General features: G+C 40.8%; 1 protein-coding gene across 1 annotated transcript in view; it reads left to right on the forward strand.

Moving 5' to 3' along the window:
• LOC144604640 (protein phosphatase EYA2-like) overlaps window positions 1-25347 on the forward strand; it is a 135227-nt gene that overhangs the window by 32893 nt on the left and 76987 nt on the right. Inside the window, exons 6-8 of the mRNA XM_078419275.1 lie at window positions 14925-15007; window positions 16423-16603; window positions 19180-19322. Coding sequence (XP_078275401.1) covers window positions 14925-15007; window positions 16423-16603; window positions 19180-19322 — 407 coding nt within the window. The remainder of the gene's footprint in view (window positions 1-14924; window positions 15008-16422; window positions 16604-19179; window positions 19323-25347) is intronic.

Raw genomic sequence — 25347 nt, forward strand, 5'->3', positions numbered from 1 at the left:
GGCTTCTCATTCAAATTTGTCTGGAGTTTGGGGGAATGTGTGTCAGTGTGAATGTGTGTCAGTGCGAATGTGTGTCAGCGTGAATGTGTGTCAGTGCGAATGTGTGTCAGTGTGAATGTGTGACATTGCGAGTGTGTTTGTCTGAGTGTGTGTACCAGCGTGAGTATGTGTCTGTGAGCGTGTGTGTCTGTGAGTGTGTGTTTGTAAGCATGTGTGGGTGTGCGTGTGTGGGTGTGCGTCTGTGGGTGTGCGTCCCAGAGTGTGACCATGTGTGTGTGTGTGTGTGAGCGTGTGTGTGAGCGAGTGAGTTTGTGAGCGTGTGTGTGTGTGAGCTTGTGTGTGTGTGTGAGCTTGTGTGTGTGTGTGAGCGTGCGTGTGTGTGAGCGTGCGTGTGTGTGAGCGTGCGTGTGTGTGAGCGTGCGTGTGTGTGAGCGTGCGTGTGTGTGAGCATGTGTGTCTGTGAGCGTGTGTGTGTGTTTAGAAGTGTGTGTGTGCATTTCCAGTTCAAGGGGGACCCTGGCACCCATAATTTCTAATATAAATAGACTAATTGAGCAGCCATTCATGTTAATCATTGCAGACAACAAGGCAAGAAGAAAGAAGAGTTTTTAAAACTAACCTTTAAACATTGCACATGCTGTATATTTAAATAGATACCGCATATAAGTCATAGATAGAGTTGTACAGAACAGATACAGGTTCTTCAGCTCAACAGGTCCACGTTGATCTTTTTGTCCATTGACCAGAATCCCACCGGCCCACATGAACAGCATATTATTCTGTGCCTTGCTTATTTAAGTGTCGGTCTAATTGCCTCCTAAACTGAAGAATTCCCACCAGCTTCCCTCTGACAACATTTTTATAAAACAAGTGACAGTGCAGACAAGGCAGACAATTTAATAACACTGCTGATTTTGATTTCCATGAAATTCGGTAAAATATAAACTGGGAATGTTATAAATGTTTGTTGTATCATTGTTACTTGTTTTATACTGCCTCACAAAGTCAAGATCAACCTCTCGGACTCAACTCATGCCACACATAACACTTCTTCTGCATCGGTCATCCTCTGCTCAAAAGTTGCAATGGATAAGAATAGGATTCCTTAATTTTAAAACGTACGATTAAGACAAGGTAGCTCTGAAACGTGGTCTCATTGCCACCAGGGAGATGGTTCAGGATCTCTGTGTACATTCCTTACATCAATAATAGCTGCACACCCTAAAAACTAATTGAACTTTAAAAAAAAATTAGGCTCCAGGCATGTGAATGGATGGCATTACACAGGTCATCTCCGTGCTTCTAAATCCGATCGTCTCCGTGCTGCATTATTTCCAAGAGGTAGGGAGGAGGACACACCCAAAAGGTTCAGATATCATATTTACTGCTTGTTTAATTCCGCATAACTTTCAACATTCATTAAAACCATACTCCAATTTTTCATAATTTCTTCATTCTCCACGGCCGCTCGAAGAATGGAACTGATCCGTTTTAAAATAAGTTTCAACCTTCTCGCAACAAAGTGTAGATGTTTGGGTTAGTCTATGGAAATTATAATTTTTCAAGTTGACCCAGTTTATCCTCAGATTTGCTGTATTTTTCTCATTCGTAAAATAATTATTACCTGAAATAGTTGTTCTAATTTCTTCCTAAAGTTAAGTTAAGCACCATCAATAAATCTGATATTAATTTTGTTTTGGATGTTAGAGATTCTTTGGAAGGGTAGTTTGATTGCCAGCATTAATCTTGTGCATTCTGCTTGAACAACTGAGCCACTGTTTATTTTTGGCCATTTCAGATAATCTTTCTCAATTAACTGCATTCACCATTAAATTCCCCTACCTCAATGTCTTTTCTCATAATCTGACAACACCTCTCTGATTGAGTTATGGCTGAAATTTAAACTCATGTCCCTTTATTGAGAGTTCAGCCCTTTACCTCTGGAGGAATTAGGCATAAATTTAGCTCCAGATTTAGCATTCCAGCACTCCTTTATTGCTCGTGGCCAGCAATTAATGTCTATCCTGATCTATCTTGTAAAGAGACTTAAAAGCATATTAACCCTTCATGAAAATCTAACTGCAGGTCCATCCTAAGAAGGAGAAGACAAGCCTTTCTCCTGGGATACATCAATTTCTCACAGCAGGTCTGCTTCAAATCCTGTCTTTTATGGAGACTTTGGGAATGCTACAAGTCTGAACTCTGACCTTAACAAAAAGGAGATTGCTCTTTCTTACCGAGAAGAAAAGTTCACATAAGTACACAACCTTCTCCCCAAGCATCCAATCTTCAGATACTTCTGAAGTCCTTTTATAACTTATTGCAACAGCTAAACTTCTGCCATATATAATTTAAAAGCAAAGCTACCATAAACTCCTGTGTCCTCTTGGCCTCTCACGCTACACATGGTTCTCATTTGGCACAGTCTCTGAGACTGCAGTGGTGGTGAATACGGCACAAGAGCAGCTGCTTCCTTCATAAGAGGTCAGACCCCTCTTTTTAAACAGCAGGCTAAAAAACCACGGCAGAAAATCACCCCCATCAGGTTCCAAAGTGTTCAAACAAACATGGGTCGACTGTAAATGTAGCAGAAATAATCACCTTTACTGTTTCATTATAAACGTGAAAATGTGTCCATTCCCCATGAAACTATTGGCCACAGTGTTATAATACAAATGTGGGGAAATGAGAACCAGGTTATCCAAATTGGGCAATAAACCACAACAAGTCCAATTTGGCTTCCTATCACTGCTCTTTTCAAAATTGGCTGCAGAAGTGTTAAAGTGCGTATCTCCTCAATTAAAACTGTAAAACACAATCAAAAAAAGTTACTCCTGAGCTATGCTGGGTGAATGCCTGGCCAGGTAAAAACAATACTTCATATGTGTGCAAAAAGTCCTTCCAATTATACTGTGCAAATATTAGTCATAGATGTTTAATAAAATCCATCGCCAGTTTTTCCCACTGAAAAAATTGCCTAATTATTTGAAATAGTTTAAATACTATCTTGGTTCTAGAGGTAAAGAATTGTGTTTATTTGTTAACATAAATGTTGCAGGATTTTACAGCCCAAATGAAAGTGGAAATACAAACAGAATATTAACACATATTATATACTTGCATTTCTCTCCTCAGCAGTTCTGACTATTATTTTACTGACCAGTGTAATTAACTGCCTCTACTAGAGTAAGTATAAAGGAATTCTAGTCAGGGTAAAATACTGAATGTTCACTATCTCAGAAGAAAGCTTTGAGAAGCAGGGTATCAGAATAGAAAAAAAAGGATTAATGTAGAACAGAAGAACACCTCCATCCTCTGTGTAAGGAGGAACTGCAGATGCTGGTTTAAACCGAAGATAGACACAAAATGCTGGAGTAACTCAGCGGGACAGGCAGTATCTCTATGAGAAGGAATGGGTGATGATTCAGGTCAAGACACTTCTTCAGAGTAGGTATTGACAAAATGCTGGAGTAACTCAGCAGGTCAGGCAGCATCTTGGAGAGAAAGAATGGGTGACGTTTCGGGTCGAGACCCTTCTTCAGACTGATGTCAGGGGGGGCAGGACAAAGAAAGGATATAGGTGGAGACAGGAAGAAGTGGGAGAACTGGGAAGGGGGAGGGGGAAAGTTAGACAAGTCATTGTTCATACCCCTGGGCTGTAAGCTGCCCAAGCGAAATATTAGGTGCTGTTCCTCCAATTCCCGGTGTGCCTCACTATGACACTGGAGGAGGCCCATGACAGAAAGCTCAGACTGGGAGTGGGAGGGGGAGTTGAAGTGCTCAGCCACCGGACGATCAGGTTGGTTAAGGTGGACTGAGCGAAGGTGTTGAGCGAAACGATCGTCGAGTCTGCGTTTGGTCTCGCCGATGTAGAGAAGTTGACATCTGGCACAGTGGATACAATAGATGAGGTTGGAGGAGGTGCAGGTGAACCTCTGTCTTACCTGGAAAGACTGTTTGGGTCCTTGGATGGAGTCAAGGGGGGAGGTAAAGGGACAGGTGTTGCATCTCCTGCGGTTGCAGGGGAAAGTGCCTGGGGAGGGGGTGGTTTGGGTAGGAAGGGACGAGTGGACCAGAGACCAGAGTAGGAGTCAGGGGAATGGGAAACAAGAGATATAGATGGTGATGTAAATAGATATCGAACAAATGAATGAAAGATATGCAAAAAAGTTACGTAAAGGAAACAGTCCATTGTTAGCTCTTTGCTAGGTGGGAATGAGAAGCTGGTGCGACTTGGGTGGGGGAGGGGTGGTGAGAGAGGGAATGCAGGGGTTACTTGAATTTAGAGAAATCAATATTCGAAATCCTCTGTGTTTAATTCAGACCCATCACTGAAAAGTGCCATTAATGATATCAGTTTTTCCACCAAGACACATGCCGAAGGTTAATTACACAGCAGGACTATGGTAGAACACTTCCTTAACATGACAAGGGAATGACTTGCGGCCGTTTGTAGAAGTGATAACCAATTATATTTGCACATAATATGAAATAACTGGTCTTGCCTCCAGACATTTGGTTATGAGTATCACGATGATGGAGAGCTACTGGAAGTGTAGGTGACAGCAAAACACAGTATCTCATTTTGTGTTTTTAAATGTGTTTGAATTGGTGCGTTACCAAGTTTCCCACTTGGAATTTTGCCTGATGACAAAATTTCCTACACTTAAAAGAAAGTCAAAGAAGACAAAATCCACCTGTGTATATCCAGTTTTTAAAACTCTCTTTATAAAAGAGAGTCATAGTTATACAGTGGCCCAACCTGCCCCACCGACCAACATGTCCCATCTACACTAGTCCCACTTGCCTGTGTTTGGCCCATATCCCTCTAAACCTGTCCTATCCATGTACCTGTCTAAATGCGTCTTAAACGATGCGACAGTACCTGCCTCAACTATCTCCTCTGACAGTCTCGTTCCATACACCCACCACCTTTTGTGTGAAAACATTATGCCTCAGGTTCCTAATAAATCTTTCCCCCTCACCTTAAAACTATGTCTTCTGGTTCTTGATTCCCTTTCTCCGGGCAAGAGACTCTGTATCTACCTGGTCTATTCCTCTGGTGATTCTGATTGGACATGGGCCAAACACAGGCAAGTGGGACTAGTGTAGATGGGACATGTTGATCGATGTGCAGGAGGGAAAGATGAAAATCACATCTTTCTCTCCTGCACTCCAAGGACTAGATTCCTAGCCTGCGCAACCTCTCCCTTTAGCTCAGGCCCTCGAGTCCTGGCAACATCCTTGTAAATCTTACCTGCACCCTTTCCAGCTTGATAACATCTTTCCTATAGCATGGTGCCCAAAACTGAACACAGTCTCTTGTAATCAACAGCAGCAAAGGCTTTTAAGATTTACAGTTGGTTTGCACCACACTGTGCAAGTTTGACTTTATTCCAATGGTCGTAGAAAATGCTGGAAGCAAAACACTGAGTTTCAAATACAGATTATTTCTATTCAGACCACACTGGCAGTGATAAATACAATTGCCTCGGTATTCACTGGCTGGTTTCACTAACATGTTGTATTCTACTTGAGAATTTCATTCCATTAAAGTCACAAATTTCACTGACGCTTTCAATATTGCCTTGCTACCCAGAAGCATGTTCAGTGCAGCCAACTAGTAATGCTTTTCTAAGCCGGTGAATACACAACGACCTATTCAATCAAATTAGAAAGAGCTGCACATTTCACAGGACAAGCTGAAATGGTTTATGGCTATTGAATGACTTTTCAAGTGTATTCCGTTGAAAACTAGTGGGTGTACTATGAGGATTAGCTTGTCCCCTCTATCAAGTTTAGTTTAGTTTATTGTCACATGTACCAAAGTACAGTGAAAAGCTAACCAGTCAGCTGAAATACTATACGCGGTTACAATCGAGCCACTCAAAGTGTACAGAATAACGTTTAGTGCAAGAACAAGTTCAAGAAAGTCAGATTAAATATAGTCTGAGGGTCTCCAGTGAGGTAGAGAGTAGCTCAGGATCGCTCTTTAGTTGCTGATAGGATAGTTCAGTTCCCTGATAACACCTGGAAAGAAATGTCACTGGTCACGGGGAGAGTGTACAGACAGCACCCGTAGTCAGGATTGAACCCGGATCTCTGGCGCAGTAAGGCAGCAACTCTACCACTGCGCCATCGTGCTGCCCCTGAAAGTTGATGAGAATGGTGGGAAAGAATAAAACAAGATCAGTTTTGGATTAGTGTAAATGAGGTCTGCAGAGGCTGGGCATGACAAATATCCCATGGTACCATTAAAGAACAGAAATAGACCCCCGCCAACGTTGAAGCCATCATAGACCTCTTGGTCAAAGCCACAACAGATGATCCTGAAGATTTATGTCATAGTTGTTTTTAGTTGTTTACCGTGTGCTATATAACTGCCATGTCTCCTCCATTTCTGAAATAAGTTTAAACATTTATGTGTTTTGGGATATCCTGGATTTACAGAGAGTAATATGATACGGAATTCTTTTCCAATATCTCAACCTCTTGGGCTACCTGTTCCGACTGCTCACTTATTTATGCTTGGATATGACACAGGTGATTTGTTGCTCCAACCAACCCATATACTCATAAATCTTGAAATGAAACTTGATGTAGGAATTCACCAGATTGCTTAATTTCCTACTGCTTCCTGCCCCTCAGTGGTGAATTAATGTCCTTGTATGTTTTTAACCAGACAAGCCTTTGATAAGTCACTTGAGGGCCGTGAAATGAGCATTATGGCAAGGCAGTCTTGATTGACTGGGCGTTACTTAAGGCGAATCAAATTCTTTGGAACAAGTTCACCAAGAACAAAACTGAAATAGTTTGAATTTCTATTCTTTTTGTTTGACAAGGTGAAAAAGTTAAATCAACATCCTGTTTCTATAAGCAAAAAGATATTCTGCCCGGTAGCTTTCATAGAGCAGAGAATAGTACAGCACAGGAACAGGCCCTTTGCTCCACAATATCTGTGTGAACGATGCTAAATTAAACCCAATCTCCTCTGCCAGCATGTGATCCATATCCCTCTATTCCCTACATATCCATGAGCCTATCTAAAAGCCTCGTAAATGTCACTATCGTATCAGCTTCCACCACCACTTGTGGCAGGGTGTTCCAGACACCCACCAATTTCTGTAAAAACCTCATAACGCACATCTCCTTAAACTTTCCCTCTCTGACCTTTATAGCTATGCCTCCAGCGTTTGACATTGCCATCCTGGGAAAGATTCTGATTGTCTATCCTGAGTGTGTTTCTCATAATTATATACTTCGAACAGGACTACTGTTTCTCATAATGTTATATACTTCGAACAGGACCTCTGATGTTCCAGAGAAAACAATCCAAGTTTGTCCAAGGAAAGACACAAAATGCTAGAGTAACTTAGCGGGTCAGGCGGGCCACTAAGTCACCGAAACGTCACCTATCCATTTTTTCCAGGGATGCTGCTTGACCCACTGTGTTACTCCAGCATTTGGTGTCTTTCCTTGGTAAACCAGCATGTGCCTGTTTCCATGTTTGTCCAACCTCTCCTTATAGCTAGTACCCTCTAATCCAGGTAGAATTCTGGCAAATTTGTTCCGCACCTTCTCCCAAGCCTTCATATCTTTCCTGTTCCCTGCATGATAAATTGTATCTCCAAACCCAACACCGTTGATTTGTTAGTTAAAGGCCACAACATGTAGCTTCATTATACATAAGGTTTACCTTTTAGTCATTCCTATGGTTTCACCCATGGTGTGTTGAGGGGTTGGGTGGATGTTGATAATAATCAAAAGGTAAGGATGGTTAATTGGAGAAAGAAAAAGAATGAAAAACAAAGGAAAGTCATCGTGCTTGAATGTTTTCACACAGAGTGGGCAAATGAGTGGGTAGCATTGCTTTGGAGCCCTGATAAACAGTTATTTGTCTCCGTTTCAATTCAAAAATAATCTACGATGTGGGAAAACCAAAGGAATTTCTGTAGAAATGATTAATGCTTTACATGTATAGCCTTGCCACATGAAAGGAGCTGTAGATCACGAGTCTCCAAAGCAGGAGTGAGCTTTGATGCTCTTTTGTATAAAGGACACTCCCAACAATATACAATGTCCCATTTATTCAATGGATTTAGTTCTGAACATGTTCTGGAATGCGTGCTGTAGTTCAGTCTGTTAAGCGATAATCACTGGCAGTTATTCGTTTTATTTTCATTGTTGTTAAGGTTCACATTCCTCAGCAATGGAATTAACTTCAACTCCCACAAAATTAAGCAGGGCGTCATATTGAGGTTGTGTGAGTAAACCAGGGTATCATATTGCTTGAGTACAGGTAATAAACTTTTAACATTCAAGTTCTTTTTTAGTGTTGGTTGCCTAGAGCTCTGTCCTCTCATTGACAGACTTAATAAAGAATGATGGATCTATATGAAGTGACATTGTTAAGAGTGAAAAAAAAATTCCAGCCTGCTTTGTTTCCCAGCTCAAAGATACAAGGGCTTTTTTGTTTTGGTATCAGTTATTAAGATTTTGCCTTACAGCAATAAAGCTACCTCCTTTCCTCTGCCCTCCATTCAGAAGAAAGGAATGAGGTATTTTGCATGCGATAGTTCAGACAAAACAGGTCTACCAAGGCCTGAAGGTAGAAGAGTTTATACAAAAGTAAAGCCCACGCTTCCTGTTTTTCGGCAAAGGGGCTTTAGGGCCACGTGCCATTGGGGTGTCTAACGGTGCTCTGGTTTACTGAGGACTTTATTGTCAAGGATGACCCAGTTACTGGAGGTTTTACAGCTGTCCCCTCCAACCATTTTGAAATTCATCGAGGGGCTTTAAGTAAAATAAGCACTATTACTCAGAGATAAAACTCAAGACAAATGATGATAGAATTCTTCAGCTTCCTGCTGTGCAAAGATGAGTACAGACTGGAGCAGCAAAATGGGTTAACCGAGTAAGAACGAGGCTAATGACAGAACCATCCGTCTTTTCTTTTATTTCTTTGAGCAGTTCCGCTATGGTTTACCATTACTTTCCCACCCCCGCCATCTACAATGGAAAGCTCACCAAATGTATTTCGTTCAGCACTATGTTGCGAAAGCAGACTGAGCCTGTTGTAACCAAGAACTGTAGGAAAGGTTTATTTATTAGTAAGAAACTCAATCATTTGTGTTGATGCTTCCGTTTAATAGTTGAGTTCGGCGGCAGGGTGGAACAGCTGCTCCACCCTGACCTTGGGTGCTGTCTGTGTGGAGTTTGTACGTTCTCCCTGCAACCGTGCGGGTGCCCTCCGGGTGCTCCAGTTTCCTCCCACATCCTAAAGACGTGCGGGTTTGTAGACTAATTGGCCGCTGTAAAATTGCTCTTGGTGTGTAGGGGGTGGATGTAAAAGTGGAATATGGAGAACAGGAGTGAATTGTTGTTCGATGGTCACCATGGACTTGGAGGGGCCAAATGGGTCTGTTTCCATGCTGTATCTTATAAAGTTCAACAATTAAGAAAATAATCAGTCAAAATAAACTTGGCAATTACACAGCATACACAGTTAATGGAAGGCCTTTTTACACAACTAACAATTTTAGACTTTTCACACTTCTCTATTCGTTTCTGAGTTCCTAATTTCTCCTTCTCGCTGGACCCATATTTACAAACAGTTGGGTCTAACTATCTGATTCTCAGCCATTTCAGTGCAGCTCTGGTGAACCTAGTCGCAGGTACAATTGAGCTGTCAAGAATAGGCCAATTCCCACCCATGTAATTGGAACCATTTAAGCTCTGATATTCCTTCACAAGTGAAAAGAAAAGATCCTTTTATTTTGTTGTCATTGTGAACTGTTTTGTCGGAGGATTGTTAATTATGCACAATACCTTTTTTTCATTATTTTTGTTCAAAGAGGTACTTGAGCTCATGATATTTATTTAAATATTAATTGGAACATATAATGTATGCACCAGCCAATGAGACCCTAATCAAGGCAATCAAGACCTGAATTAAAAAGATAATTAATTATTTCACATACATTCTCTAACAGTGCCTAAATTTATTAAAAAATAACTCGTATAATGAAATAATGAGACTAGGCTACATCCCCCTCCCTTCCTTTTTTTTGGCATGATAAACTCTCCCCCCCCCCCCCCCCCCCCCAAATTACAGAATGGAAACATTCCCTTTGGCCCAACTTGCCCACACCGGCCAACATGTCCCATCTACACTAGGCCCACCTGCCTGCATTTGGCCCATATCCCACTAAACCTGTCCTATCCATGTACCTGTCAAAATGTTTCTTTAAACTTTGCAATAGTACCTGCCTCAACTACCTCCTCCGGCAGCTAATCATTTATCCAATTTAATATTTAAAGCTGACATTGCCAGGACGTGCGATACAATTCAGATTTCTGGCATTTGACGAGATCTAAATGAGATTATGAATATCTGATGGATTTTAATGTGATTAATTGAACCATAATACATATTGGAGCTTATTTTTAAAATGTTTATTCGCAAAGATGAGAATGAATTTAGTTGCTGTACTGTTAAAGCCGCTGTCAGAATGACTAATAAATGCTCACACATGTCGATATGTGTGATTTAATGTTATTCTGATTTTGGTGAGGACAGTTTTAAATGCCCTGCATTGTTCTGAAATTCTATCTGTTGCTCTACTTTGTTTAATATATTTTGTTTAAATCATCAACATTGGGAGCATTTTTAAGGATCATAGCTTGGAGAGGTAACTGAGAGAAACTGTATGTGGGCAGTGGATTAATTTCAGTAGAAATGCTTTCATTAATTTTAAGCGTTTCAACATTAACTGCACATATTTAAAAAAACTCCTTCATTTTCTGATCTTCTGCAAGATAGTTCCACCAATTACATAATTAACACTCCGTTTATATTAAACAAACCCATTTTTAATGAAAACCACCAGAAATCAAATGAAGGATAATTATGATCACACATTCATTTTCCTTAATTACCACTGAGTGATCGATGGTAATTACCTGCATTATCACACCATTGATTAAAGTGTGCCATCTTATTCATTTATTTATTTATTGTTAATGTTTTAAGTCACTCTTATTGCCATGAGTTGGTTAACATATCTGTAGCACTGAGATTTCTACATGTGCAGTGAGTCATAGTGTCTCATACACACGTTATCGGAGTAGAATTAGGCCATTCGGCCCATCAAGTCTACTCTGCCATTCAATCATGGCTGATCTCTGCCACCTAATCCTATTTTCCTGCCTTCTCCCCATAACCCTTGACACCCATTCTAATCAAGAATTTGTCTATCTCTTCCTTAAAAAATATCCACTGACTTGCCCACCACAGCACTCTGTGGCAATGGGTTCCACAGATTAACTATCCTCTGACTAAATATGTTCTCCTCACTTCCTTTCTAAAAGAGCGCCCTTTAATTCTTTGAGGCTATGACCTCTGGTCCTAGACTCTCCCACCAGTGGAAACATCCTTTCCACATCCACTCTATCTATGCCTTTCATTATTCTGTAAGTTTCAATGAGGTCCCCATGCAACCTTCTAAACTCCAGCGAGTACAGGCCCATTGCTGTCAAGCACTCCCACATCAAGTTGGCCCACGCTAACTCTCTGATCAGTAGTTGCCCCGTTGTGGAAAATCTGTGTGGATTCTATCAGAAGATTATTCCCATTGCTTACTGAATACATCTCATATCCTTTTCTATCCTTTGAATCTATAGCTGTTAATCTCATCTACCTGATAACCTAGTTTAGTTTATAGTGGCGGCAGAGCGGTAGAGTTGCTGCCTTACTGCACCATGGACCCGGGTTCGATCCTGACTACAGGTGCTATCTGTACGGAGTTTGTACGTTCTCCCCGTAATCGCGTGAGTTTGCTCTGGGTGCTCCGGTTTCCTCCCACGTTGCAAAGACGTACAGGTTTGTAGGTTAATTGGCTTCGGTAAAATTGTAAATTGTTCCTGGTGTATATTGATAGTGTTAGTATGCAGGGAATGCTGGTTGGCCCAGACTCGATCGGCCAAAGGGCCTGTTTCCGTCTCTAAATTAAACTGAATTATATACAGCTTAAAATTTTTATAATCAGTAATCAATAACTCTGATCATCTCCAAATCCATAACATAGTCAATCAGCATATGTGTCAACGTTCCCACTCTATATGAATATAGTTACCTATAAAACTCACCTTTCTGCTAATATGTAACTTTGTTGATTGTTTTTCTTTCATTTCAAATGCAGACATTCCATTTTCCTTTTTTGTTTTATCAGCAACGGCCTTCATCTGTAATTATTATTTTTTTAGCCTTCTCAAATGTTTATCAATTTGTCCATCAGTATCAATATATAAACATATTCATCTGGAAGTAAGTCTGGTGTTAAATCTACCCATCTGTTAATCAGTGAATCATCCCATCTGTCAATCCACATTGGTTGATCAATAATTCCCACCACCTGTCAAGCTATGAATCCCTGGATTAGTAAATCCATCCAGCTACTAATATATAATTAATATGTTTTCCCATCTGTCCATTTGTAAGTCTAACAAATCTGCAAATCCACAATCTGTCAATTGTTGCACCTGCCTGCCTTTATCTGTGTAATCCCATCTCTATTTAAATGGATTAATTTTGAACCAACCTTTCTTATTTCTATCAAATTCTAAATCTGTTCATTTATCTGGCCAGTAATATGCTGTATGCTGAATGAATATGAAAATATTTCATCTTACAAGTAAACTTGTCTATTGAAAACATACCCACATATTACTGTGTAACAAATGTGCCTTCACATTTTGTGTGAATGACTTTCTGTCATTCTTTGCTTTATCTTGCCCATCCATATATGCAACCTATCAATTCATTTGCGTCAACTCATTCATTAATCTGAATAGGAACAATATTTTTTTTTAAACAATGAAATGTAGGCATTTGTTTCAAGGCATTTTGAATTCAAAACAGAAGAAGGAATGCATTAGTTGTTCAAAGCTTTGGTCAATTCCCAATAGGAGCACTGCTCGTAGTTCTGGGTAAGAAACCACACGATACAATATTCTCCAAAGAGGTTTGGTGTACATTCAACAAAATGAGAAGTTAAAATAGCAAGATCAAATACATTAACTTGGCACATATCCTTTATTTTAGAAAGTTGAGGTCTGATCTAATTCGGTTGTAAATAATGATTGAAGTATTCAATTCACAAGTAACGGAGAAAGTATTTCCTTTTTTGGGGGGAAAATACAGGACTACAGCAGAAAGTTTTAAAATCAGAGACAGACCACAGCCAGGATAGGAATGGAAACGTGGACTAAAACACAAAGTGTCCTGAATTACAATTTTCCTCATTAGAGACCATTGGGCTATCTTTACTCAGACTTTACTGACTGTATCTTGCACTAAACGTTATTCACGTTATCCCCTTCATCATTTATTATTTATTTATTATTATTTATTACTTATTATTATACACTGTGAATGACTCAATGGTAATCATGTATTGTTTCTCCGCTGACTGGTTAGCATGCAACAAAAGCTTTTCACTGTACCTCGGTACACGTGACATTAAACTAAACTAAGTGAATGAATCAGGCATCATCCCTGGAAGAAATAGATATGTGACGTTTCGGATTGGGGTCCTTCTTTAGACTGTGTGGAGCACCCTTTTTCCAAATGTATTCAAGAAAGAGTTAGATTTAGCTCTTTGGGCTAACGGAATCAAGGGATATGGGGAGAAAGCAGGAATGGGGTACTGATTTTGGATGATCAACCATGATTATTTTGAATGGCAGTGCTGACTCGAAGGGCCGAATGGCCTACTCCTGCACCTATTTTCTATGTTTTTATGTTTCTAAATGCTGTCGATCCCGATTCAATTCAAAAGGCGCACATGACCATGGATTTCAAGCAAGGCTTGACATTGAGTATTGACAGATCATTTGATTGCAGGAGCCAGTGAAGCTGCCTTCATTGTTTTCCTGATGTTAGCCATTACTTATAGACTTAAGATAGACACAAAAAGCTGGAGTAACTCAATGGGTCAGATAGCGTCTCTGGAGAAAAAGACTAGGTGACATTTTGGGTCAACTCTTATCTGGAAAGTAATCAGGGCAATGTTAACACCATAGCTTTACTATAAGCTATTTGGCATATTCCCTTTCTGCTCTATCCCATATGAATGTCATTTTATATCTTAATTAATTTATTAATTGATAATTCTACCTGTTAATCAGTCGTTCCCACTTGTGTATGCCGTGAGATAAAATGACAATGAAATTAGCAAATTACCACTTTATATTTAGATGAGAATTACGTGTCTTTAGACAGGCATGGAAAGATATGAAAATATTAGACATCATTTGTCAGCATGATATCAATAACTTTAACACCCAATCAGAGTACTGAGATCTTAATACATCAATAGTTAATTCTGTCCACTTGTAAATTTATCATGTCTTTGGTCAGTTTATCCACCTGTAACCTTGTCTAACTTTAAAATCACATACTTCTTATTACATAGCTGACCCATTGACCCCACACGTATCCAGCAGTCTTACCATCTGTGTGCCTGTCTAATGTCATTTGCCTGCCAGTCCATGAATCTGTCCAGTGACAATCTACAAACCTTTTCACCTGTTAGTTTACAAAACTGCCCATCTGTAAATCCATCACTGTGCAAGCCTGTTCATCTATCACAGTATTTGTAAATCTTCCTGTCGATGGTTGTCTTTCTGTATTGCTTGTTTTGCTTCCCTTAGCATCCACAATGGTTATCTTCATGAAACTTTGATGGTTTAAGCCAGCAGCTGTTGAAATCAATGAAAGCAGGTGGTTTAAAGTGGGTTACAACTGCGAACATCATCATAGTGTAAAAAGTATAGGAAAAAGTTGAATGCAATCTCTACACATGTACACATTTGCACTTTATCTTTGCAAACTGAATGTAACTGGATGTGGTCTTCTTTCACAGGTAGTGGCCTGACAGCAACGTCAGGGATTTATCAGGGAAACAACACAATCACCAGTTCTACAGGATTTAACAGTGCACAACAGGTATGTCTGATATCATTACATTCAATGGATACGAGATATTTGAAGGCAATGTTCATCAGTTCATTACTTCATAAGTAATAGGAGCAGAATTAGGCGATTTGGTCCATCAAGTCCATTCCACCATTCAATCATGGCTGATATATCTCTCCTTCCTAAGCCCCCTTCTCCTACCTTCTCCTCATAACTCTTGACACCCCTTCTTATCCCTCCGTCTAATCTCTCCGAATCCCATCCAAACTTTAAATAAGGATGGTACAGTGGCAGTGCAGCTGGTAGAGCTGATGCCTCACAACAACAGAGACCCAGGTTCGATCCTGACCTTGGGTGCTATCTGTGTGCATTTACATATTCTCCCTGTGGCCACGTGGGTTTCCACAGGGTGCTCCGGTTTCCTTCCACATCCCAAAGATGTGCAGATTTGTAGGTTAATTGGCCTTTTCAAATAGTGCGTAGTGAGTGGATAGAGAAGTGCGATAACATAGAACTAGTGTGAACGGGTAATTGATGGTTGGCCTGGACGCAGTGGGCTAAAGGGCCTGTTTCCATGCTGTATCTCTAAATTAAACTAAACCGCTGTATAATATTTATATAAAATCAACTGCAAATAATAGAATGCATAAGCAGTTACCTGAACCGAGAAACTCCTGAGAAAGATGTTGTTTCTTAGAAAAGACTGCATATCAACAGTTCTTGAAGCATTGCAAAGGGCAGGTGTGGAAAAGAAAAAATGTATTCAACTTAATGGTGCCGATAATGAGGTTCAATGCAAAGAAAAACTTATCAATTCATCAACAAATAATTGGGTTAACTCTACACTCAGGCAGACTTTCCTTTCATAGTCCACCATACTTCCACTGATAAGCAAAAATAATTAAATTAGTATATTTTTGCCTTCTACAATCTCCTGCCAATTAGCCATCGATTTGTTCTGGAACTCCAGGACAAAACTCAAGATGATAACACTACTACTGAAAAAGTGTCCACACTGGACATTTTAGCCGGCATGGCCTAGGGGTCCTGTCAATACGTTTGAGCCCTGACATATATTTCGGAAAAAGAAGGGTCCCGACCCAAAACGTCACCCATTTTTTTTCTCCAGATATGCTGCCTGACCCACTGAGTTACTCCAGCACTTTGTGTCTATCTTCGGTATATACCAGCATCCTTACTACACATTTTCTGAAACTTATGTTTGACTTGCAAGACCATTATGTAGATCGATGGGGATATTACTTGGATTTTAATTCCCATTCCACTCAATTTTTTGCCACCTGGAAGTCCTTTAATCTAAACTGTGATAGATTTTACAGCATTGAGCTTTGAACGCAATTCAAATTCTCCCCCTGAAATGAGTTGGTGGTGTTTGTATTTAACTTGACTAAACTGATAGATGTCCATTGTTTCTGTTTTCCAAGGAATACGCTACATATCCAGGCTTCCCACAAGGACAATATCCACAGTATTACAGCTCTCCATACAGTTCTCCATATGTATCGGCAAACAGCATAAGTCCATCAGCCATTTCCGGCATGACCTATCAGATACCGGAACCACCGATCGCTGTAACTAATCAAACAAGTGTAGAGTCGATGTCAGGTAAGGGCAGGACATAAATCTTCAACTCGCCCAGAAACAAGTCTTCTTATCTGTGACTTTTAAACTCTCGACATACTCTTAGATAAAAATAATTCAATGCAAAAAGCTCCATCATAGGCTAGTAACTGAGGATCATCAAAAGGTATAATGATAATAATATTTACCATAAATTTGTTCCTCCAAGGAATTATAATGTTAATCATGTTTGAGAGGCGATTGGGTGGAGGGTGATGGGCAGTGGAGGTTGTCTTGCCCAGAACCCTGTCAAAAAAATGAGCAGCCTAGAAAAGTAAGTTTTCAAATCCTACACAATGTAAACTGTGATATTATATCATTAGAAACATATATATCTTATCATAATTTTGAAAGGGAAGTGATTTTGAAATACTTTTGGCATTATCTGTAAATTAATATATCACTGTCAACTTCTTTTGGATGTGACAAAATGGTTTGTCAGTTATAACAGATAAAAGCACTCCCCATGGAAGTAATACCCCAAACCTCCTTCTGCAGGCAAATGTTTCATTCCCCTCTCTGTACATAATACAGTAATCCCCTCTCCCACATAAATTTGACCATCCTTTCTCCTGCAGGTAAATACTCCTCCAATAATTAATATGGCATTCTTAACTCTAGCCTGAAAAAGGCCTCCAACTCAAAACATGATCTATCTGTGTCTTTCAGAGATGCTGTCTGACCCGTTGGGTTACACCAGCACATTGTGTTATTTTTACAAACCAGCATCTGTAGTTCCTTGTATCCAGGAACAACCCCATTCGAAGCTTCTGCAAATAAACGTGACCATTTTAATTCTCGGTCACGACATGCCACTCTCTCCTGCAACTGGACTATTATATTATATTCAACAAGGATATACAGTGGGTGGAAATGATGAGAGCAGAAATAATGTGTTGCCCAACCCTGTGCAGATAACTAAAATTAAAAGTAGACCCATGTTTGGTCTTTAGCTCAATATTTAATTGCAATTTAATTTTCGTGTTATATTGCATTATATTTGTCCAATAAAAATACAATGAACTATTTTTCAAATTTGATTTCCAGTGATGAATTTCAAACGCTGCAACTTCAGAAAGGATTATTAGACCTGGATGATTATGAAGTACTGAATCACAAACAGTCTAAGGGATAGAAGTAGCAGAGAATAGATCATTGTTCATGAATTTAAATAGTTGCTTTAGGTGACTGCTTAAATGTCGAAATCTGGTACAAATCAAAGTCAGCTTCGAATAGAATTATTTATAAATTGCCTTCTTACCGAAGGCTTATAGTGTAAGATGGAGAAATGTGAGACGGGGCCTATATGTGAAGGCATCTTGGCTTTACTAACTTGCAGGAATTCTTGCGGCACCAGAATGATTGTGTACGACTGAAAAAAATACATTGAAATAAATGATGTTAAATGGAATAGCAATCTAAACAACACACCGCAGAATGGGGGATGTGGCAGATGCACCTGGAAACACTTACAATGGTTTATTGCGTGTCCATCATTGCAGCATTATAGTGTTGCAATGTAAGTCGGGGAAAGTGTTTACACTCGATGAGGTGGGAACAGCTGCCTTATCACAAATATATATTTTTATTTAAGTAACATTTAAGTCACATTTTCATTTAAGACAGCACGGTGGCGCAGCTGGTAGAGCTGCTGCCTCACAGCGCCAGAGACCTGGATTCGATCCTGACCTCGGGTGCTGTCTGTGTGGAGTTTGCACGTTCTCAGCGTGTCCCCGGGTGCTCCAGTTTCCCCTCACATCCCAAAGACGTGCAGGTTAATAGGTTAATTGACCTCTGTAAAATTGGCTCTAATGTGAAGGGAGTGGATAAGAAAGTGGAATAACATAGAACTAGTGTGAATGGGTGATAAAATAAATAAGGATGTTTCCACGAGTGGGAGAGTCTAGGACTAGAGGTCATAGCCTTAGAATTAATCTTTTAGGAAGGAGATGAAGAGAAATTACTTTAGTCAGAGAGTGGTGAATCTGTGCCACAAGGTTGTAGAGGCCAAGTCAGTGGATATTTTTAAGACAGAGATACAGTTGATAAATTTTTGATTAAGACAGCTGTCAGAGGTTATGGGGAGAAGGCAGGAGAATGGGGTTAGGAGGGAGGGATAGATTAGCCATGATTGAATGGCAGAGTATACTCGATGGGCCGAATGGCCTAATTCTACTCCTATCACTTATGATTCATTGCATCATTCTGCTTTCACTGTGGCATCATCATTTCTTTATATTGTCACCAGTTTGTTTCGCGTTCAAATTCTTGAAACTGACTGGTATAATTTTGTCCTTGGTCACCAATGCCAAGTCAGTGTGGTGGTGTCAGCAGCCTATTGTATCCCACTCCCTATGTCCCATCCCATCGACTTCAATGAAACCAAATATCAGGATGTGAATGCTGTGGAACGTTTGACCCATATGAAAATGCATGATACATTCTGTGAGGCAAATAAAAAAAATTCCCCCGTAAACATCGCACCAAGAATGAGTTTGTTTCAAAACTCCAAAGATCTGGGTTCAACCTAAGCTGAATGACCCTGAATTTGTTTGTCCCAGGAGATTACAGTATTGTCAGCCGACCAAGGAGCCCCGTGAAAGATTTGGATTCAGATCGACAACGGAGAAGCTCGGATGGAAAGTTGCGTGGAAGATCGAAAAGGAACAATGACCCGTCTCCTCCACTGGACACTGACATTGAGGTATTGGACGATTATCAACTTTAGCAGAACCTTCAGGTTCTTCACAAAGTGTTACCGCATCCCAAATCACTTTTCATTCTGCACAGAGCTAGAGGTATTTCTCAATATTATGGTATAATTTCCACAACTTTTCAAATGAATTATTATGGAAACATGGGAGTCAGGTTTTACTGTGACAAAATTAGTGTTCTATTCATAGTACATCTTTATTATGATTCCACACATAATGTTTGAAAAGATCTACAATGTTACAAAGTTGACGTAACACATAAGGTATCACATTATTATGAAGTTATAGGTGTTGCTCCTCCATCCACTCAGCCCTTCACCAGGAAAGAATCTCTGCTTGGTGATAGCTCCACAAGTCAAGTCAAGTCAAGTTTATTTGTCACATACACATACACGATGTGCAGTGAAATGAAAGTGGCAATGCCTGCGGATTGTGCACAAAAAAGAATTACAGTTACAGCATATAAATAAAGTTAATACAGTTAATACAGAGAAGACAAAATTTAGTCCCTGGAGTTATAAAAGTTAACAGTCTTGATGGCCTGTGGGAAGAAACTCCGTCCCATCCTCTCCGTTTTCACAGCGTCACAGCGGAGGCGTTTGCCTGACCGTAGCATCTGGAACAGTCCATTGCTGGGGTGGCAGGGGTCCCTCATAATCTTGCTTGCTCTCGATCTACACCTCCTGATGTATAGGTCCTGCAGGGTGGCGAGTGTAGTTCCCATGGTGCGTTCTGCCGAACGCACTACTCTCTGCAGGGCCATCCTGTCCTGGGCAGAGCTGTTCCCAAACCAGACTGTAATGTTGCCGGACAGGATGCTCTCTACAGCCCCAGAGTAGAAGCAATGAAGGATCCTCAGAGACACTCTGAATTTCCTCAGCTGTCTAAGGTGGTAAAGGCGCTGCTTTGCCTTACCCACCAGTGCGGCAATGTGCGTTCCACATCAAGCGTGTTAATCCAGCCTTGTTACATTAAGTGAGTTTTCTCACCACCATTGAGAAGCAGTGATGCAAATATTGTGGCCTTGCCATAGTAGGAAGTGATTTTTCAAGCTGTTTTCAATATATGTATTTCCCTAAGAATGCTTCCTCTATACTGCTGTGTCTCTATCTGCTCTATCTAAAGGGTACGGCAGAATATATCATTGGCTTTCTGCCAACCATTGCCCCACCCACCCAATACCATCATCGTCCTCCACCTCCACTACTGCTGCCAACTCCTCAATGCTGGGCCTAACAATTGGGTCCAACACAAGTAGTTGTGAAGAAGAAAAAAATTGCAGTTGTTGGAAATCTCAATTTGAAACAGAAAACGCTGAAATACTCAGGAGGTTTGCAGCATCTGGATAGGGGAAACAGAATTAATGTTTCAGGTCAAATTCCAATGATTCTTTGAGATCCCCTTAAAACGCTCCTGTGACCTAGGATGGCATCTTTAATATCCCAAATGACAAATCCCTCTAACGTGACATTGTAATGTATTTTTCAGTGTGATCATCTTATTGTTTCATAATGTGTTCACATAAGTTACCACCTCTGTGACATACATTTGAGAGTAATGTATTTTCAATGTATTACTCTTGAGTTCATTTCTGTGACTTTAATGTTTATTTTTGGGGGATTTTTTTAGATTTTAAGATATTTTAGATTTTTGGGGATTTTAAAATCGTTACAAATTTTGAGCAAAAAAAATTAATCATGAATTTGCCAATAAATTTTTGTTTCCTCGTTTGGGAGTTAGGTCCATATCATGTAAATTTAAAAGCAATTTGTTGAATTTTGTGGCAAATATGATAAAATAATTCAATTTCTTTCTTAAAGATGAAAGTAGCCCCGATTCCCTCCTTTTAGAGCCAATTGCACGTGGCTTCATTTTTAATTTCACCCCAAGGTTTTTAAAACAAAAGGTTCTTATATTTATTCAGCCAGAAGTTGAAACGGCAAAGTAAAGCAGAACTTTGTTGATTTAAATGAATGTAATATTTTGGTCATAGCTAAATCTCCCTGGAAAGGAAGTCCTGTTCTGCACCTCCTGCTTTTTGGTTAAGCCTGCTTAACTCAGATGGTAAAGTCAGAAATCTGAGAGTTTATGTAGCACTTCCAGTCTTCAGTGGATAATCTTAGATACATTTCCAGAGAAACAGTGAAGGAGTACTCCAGTGATAGATGATTTGATTTTTGGTAAACGCATTAAGTGAATATTCAGAGGGAGTATTAAGAACCTCTTGGGAATATTTTTGACATTGGATAATATTCTAAAACAGCTAATATTGATTCATCCTGTTGTACGTCCAACATTCAATTTCATTGAAATCAGAGGAGAAAAAGATGGTGCTTGAATCAATGCTTTTACACTTGCAAGATTCAAAAATGACCCTCAAAAACACAATTTTGAAGGGTAACACCTCCCTGAAAAGGTGTGCTAAACACTTTGCTGTGCAACGGGACAGAGGACAGAAATGAAGTGAGTTAAATGCTGTGCAGGGCTGGGTCCTGAAGGTTGCAGGGAGAGAGAGCTGGAATGAGAGATAGATGGTGAGGGAACTGCAGTTGCTGGTTCAGACCGAAGATAGGCACAAAGTGCTAGAGTAACTCAGAGGGTCAGGTAGCATCTCTGGAGAAAAGGAACGGGTGGCATTTTTGATCGGAACCCTTCTTCAGTCATCTCCAGAGATGCTGAGAGGGGGTAGGAAAAGACCTAAACAAATCACGGCCAGCAACAGCTGACCAAGGAAGGCCCATAATGGCCCATTGTCGGCTGAGGAAGAGGTGCTACAGGGATGCAAACAGTGGAACTAGTCGGATGACTAGAATGGGAGAGGTGGGGAGAGAGGGATTGCAGGGGTAGCTTGAAACTAGAGAAAGCAACGGCATGCCGCTGGATTGCAAGCTGTCCAAGCAAAAAAATGAGGTGCTGTTCCGCCAATTTGCATGTGGCCTCACTCTGACAATGGAGGAGGCCACCCAGGACAGAAAGGTCAGTGTGGAAATGAGAAGGGGAAGGATGGGGATACGACTGCTAAGCAGGGGGACTGGGGCGAGGACATGCGTGGAGGATGCAATTGTTGGTTAGGGATGGGGTTAGCCAAGTCATTTGGTGCGGTGTCATTGACCAGAAGCAGAAATTAGACGTGATGGGATTGTTATGAGCTTTCAGATGATGGCCACATGCTTGGGAGGTGGGGAGGTTCTCTGCCTTTGATGGGTTGTGAGGTAATTTAAGGAGAGGAAGATAAGGGAACTACTTGTGTCAAATTCCCAGCACTGGCCTGAGACCTGCTCAGAGTGGTCTCCCAAAGTCACAATATTGACGAACACTGAACAAAAAGCCCGGCATGAAGAATCTGGGGTCTTACCTTTCATGCCCTCGTGGTCGGCTGCAGGAGGCAACCCTCCCCCCCCCCCCCCCCACCGGGGAACAAGGGCTGAAGCAGGCCAGGTGTGGAGAGGGACCTCAGTTCACAGGACGAGTGAAATGGCCTTCGTGGCCAGCTGCAGCTCAGACTGTAAAATGGTGGCAAAATGGCACCTCTTGCACATGGACTCAATGGGCTGCTCTGTGCATAATGTACTGACTGGGGTGATTGTGCTTATGTACGGGGAGAGCTTTGCTGAACTGTATTTAAAAATATGTATTTCACTGTACCTGGTACACGTGACAAAAAAGGAACCATTGAACCATTGAACCAATGAAGCAATCTCCACAGCCTGAGAAAGCTTGGTTCTGTTTGAGTGATGATGTACTAAGCAAGCCACAAGACACGACTGACAATTGTAGATTCATTATCCAGATGTGCCGTGCATGTCATTGGATGCCAATGCACTTATCTGGGGTCTAATTTGGGTTAGCACCAGATGCACTAAGGACTTACTTCCAGATGGGCACTAAGGAACTGGAAAGGAAAACTCAGACTTTACGGACCATGTAATAATTCCCCAATTTTCAATAATGTTTAACTTTCAGTGGTCATTGGATTGCTTTGTGCACAAAATGGTGAACTATGCATTGCAGGTTCTGGGAGAAAATGGCCGATGCATCCATTCTCCCTTTAATCACCAGCCCCCAACCCACACAGAATTAAGCGTTTATGCATTTATTTGTTTTTTTATATAATCATGTTGTGCACAAAATGGAGCTATGTTTCACCATAATTGTTTAATTTAGTCCTTTAGTTTAGTTTAGAGATACACCACAGAAGCCCAGGCACTTCGGCCCCACAGAGTCCATGCCGACCGGCGGTCATAAGGGATAGGAGTAGAATTAGGCTATTCAGCACAACAAGTCTACACCGCCATTCAATCATGGCTGATATATCTCTCCCTCCTAACCCCATTCTCCTGCCTTCTCCCCATAGCCTCTGACACCAGTACTAATCAAGAATCTATCTATCTCTGCCTTAAATATATTCACTGACTTGGCCTCTACAGCCTTCTGTGGCAAAGAATTCCACAGATTCACCACCCTCTGACTAAATTTTTTTATCTTCATCACCTTCCTAAAAGAATGTCCTTTAATTCTGAGGCTATGACTTCTAGTCCTCTCCACAGCCACTCTATCCAAGCCTTTCACTATTCTGTATGTTTCAATGAAGTCCTCCCTCATTCTTCTAAACTCCAGTGAGTACAGGCCCAGTGTCGACAAACGCTCATCATAGGTTAACCTACTCACTCCACGCTAACACTATCCTACACACACTAGGGACAATTTACAATTTTTACCAAGCCAATTAGCCTACAAACCTGTGCATCTTTGGAGTGTGGGGGGAAACCGGAGCACCCAGAGAAAACCCACGCAGGTCACAGGGAGAATGCCATAAACTCCATATAGACAGCACCCGTGGTCGGGATTGAACCCAGGTCTGCGGCGCTGCCAGTGCTGTAAGGCAGCAACTCTACCGATGCGCCACCACATAGAAACATAGAAAATAGGTGCAGGAGTAGGCCATTCGGCCCTTCGAGCCTGCACCGCCATTCAATATGATCATGGCTGATCATCCAGCTCAGTAACCTGTACCTGCCTTCTCTCCATACCCCCTGATCCCTTTAGCCACAAGGGCCACATCTAACTCCCTCTTAAATATAGCCAATGAACTGGCCTCAACTACCTTCTGTGGCAGAGAATTCCACAGACTCACCACTCTCTGTGTGAAAAAAAACTTTCTCATCTCGGTCCTAATAGACTTCCCCCTTATCCTTAAACTGTGACCCCTTGTTCTGGACTTCCCCAACATCGGGAACAATCTTCCTGCATCTAGCCTGTCCAACCCCTTAAGAATTTTGTAAGTTTCTATAAGAGACCACGCCTTTTATCTCTCTGCATAAAATGTTTTTAGTGATTTCTAAACAAACCAAACTATAAAAAGATGATAACTAAATGTTAATGTGACTTTGATTAAGAAACTTGGTTCTCGTCTATATAGGTATTGCAGAAAAAGGTTAGGTAGAGTATAAGGATCTTGTTTTAGACAATAGACAATAGACAATAGGTGCAGGAGTAGGCCATTCGGCCCTTCGAGCCAGCACCGCCATTCAATGTGATCATGGCTGATCATTCTCAATCAGTACCCCGTTCCTGCCTTCTCCCCATACACCCTGACTCCGCTATCCTTAAGAGCTCTATCCAGCTCTCTCTTGAATGTATTCAGAGAATTGGCCTCCACTGCCTTCTGAGACAGAGAATTCCACAGATTTACAACTCTCTGAATAAAAAAAGTTTTTCCTCATCTCTGTTCTAAATGGCCTACCCCTTATTCTTAAACTGTGGCCCCTGGTTCTGGACTCCCCCAACATTGGGAACATTGGGCAAATGTTTTGTGTAAATCCTTGGCTTGAACTGTTTGGATTTGGAGATGCTTTTGTAAACCGGATTGACTTATATGTTGTTTCATCCACTCTTCCCATTTTTATATCCACAATTCCATGATAAATCATTGTCGTTTTTTACTTGCAAAGACCAATGTTTTGCAGTAAATGCAATATGCCAAATACCGTTTTTTATTACACTGGATTCCATGAT

Source organism: Rhinoraja longicauda, chromosome 22, assembly GCF_053455715.1.
Source record: "Rhinoraja longicauda isolate Sanriku21f chromosome 22, sRhiLon1.1, whole genome shotgun sequence".
Classification (NCBI taxonomy): Eukaryota; Metazoa; Chordata; class Chondrichthyes; order Rajiformes; family Arhynchobatidae; genus Rhinoraja; species Rhinoraja longicauda.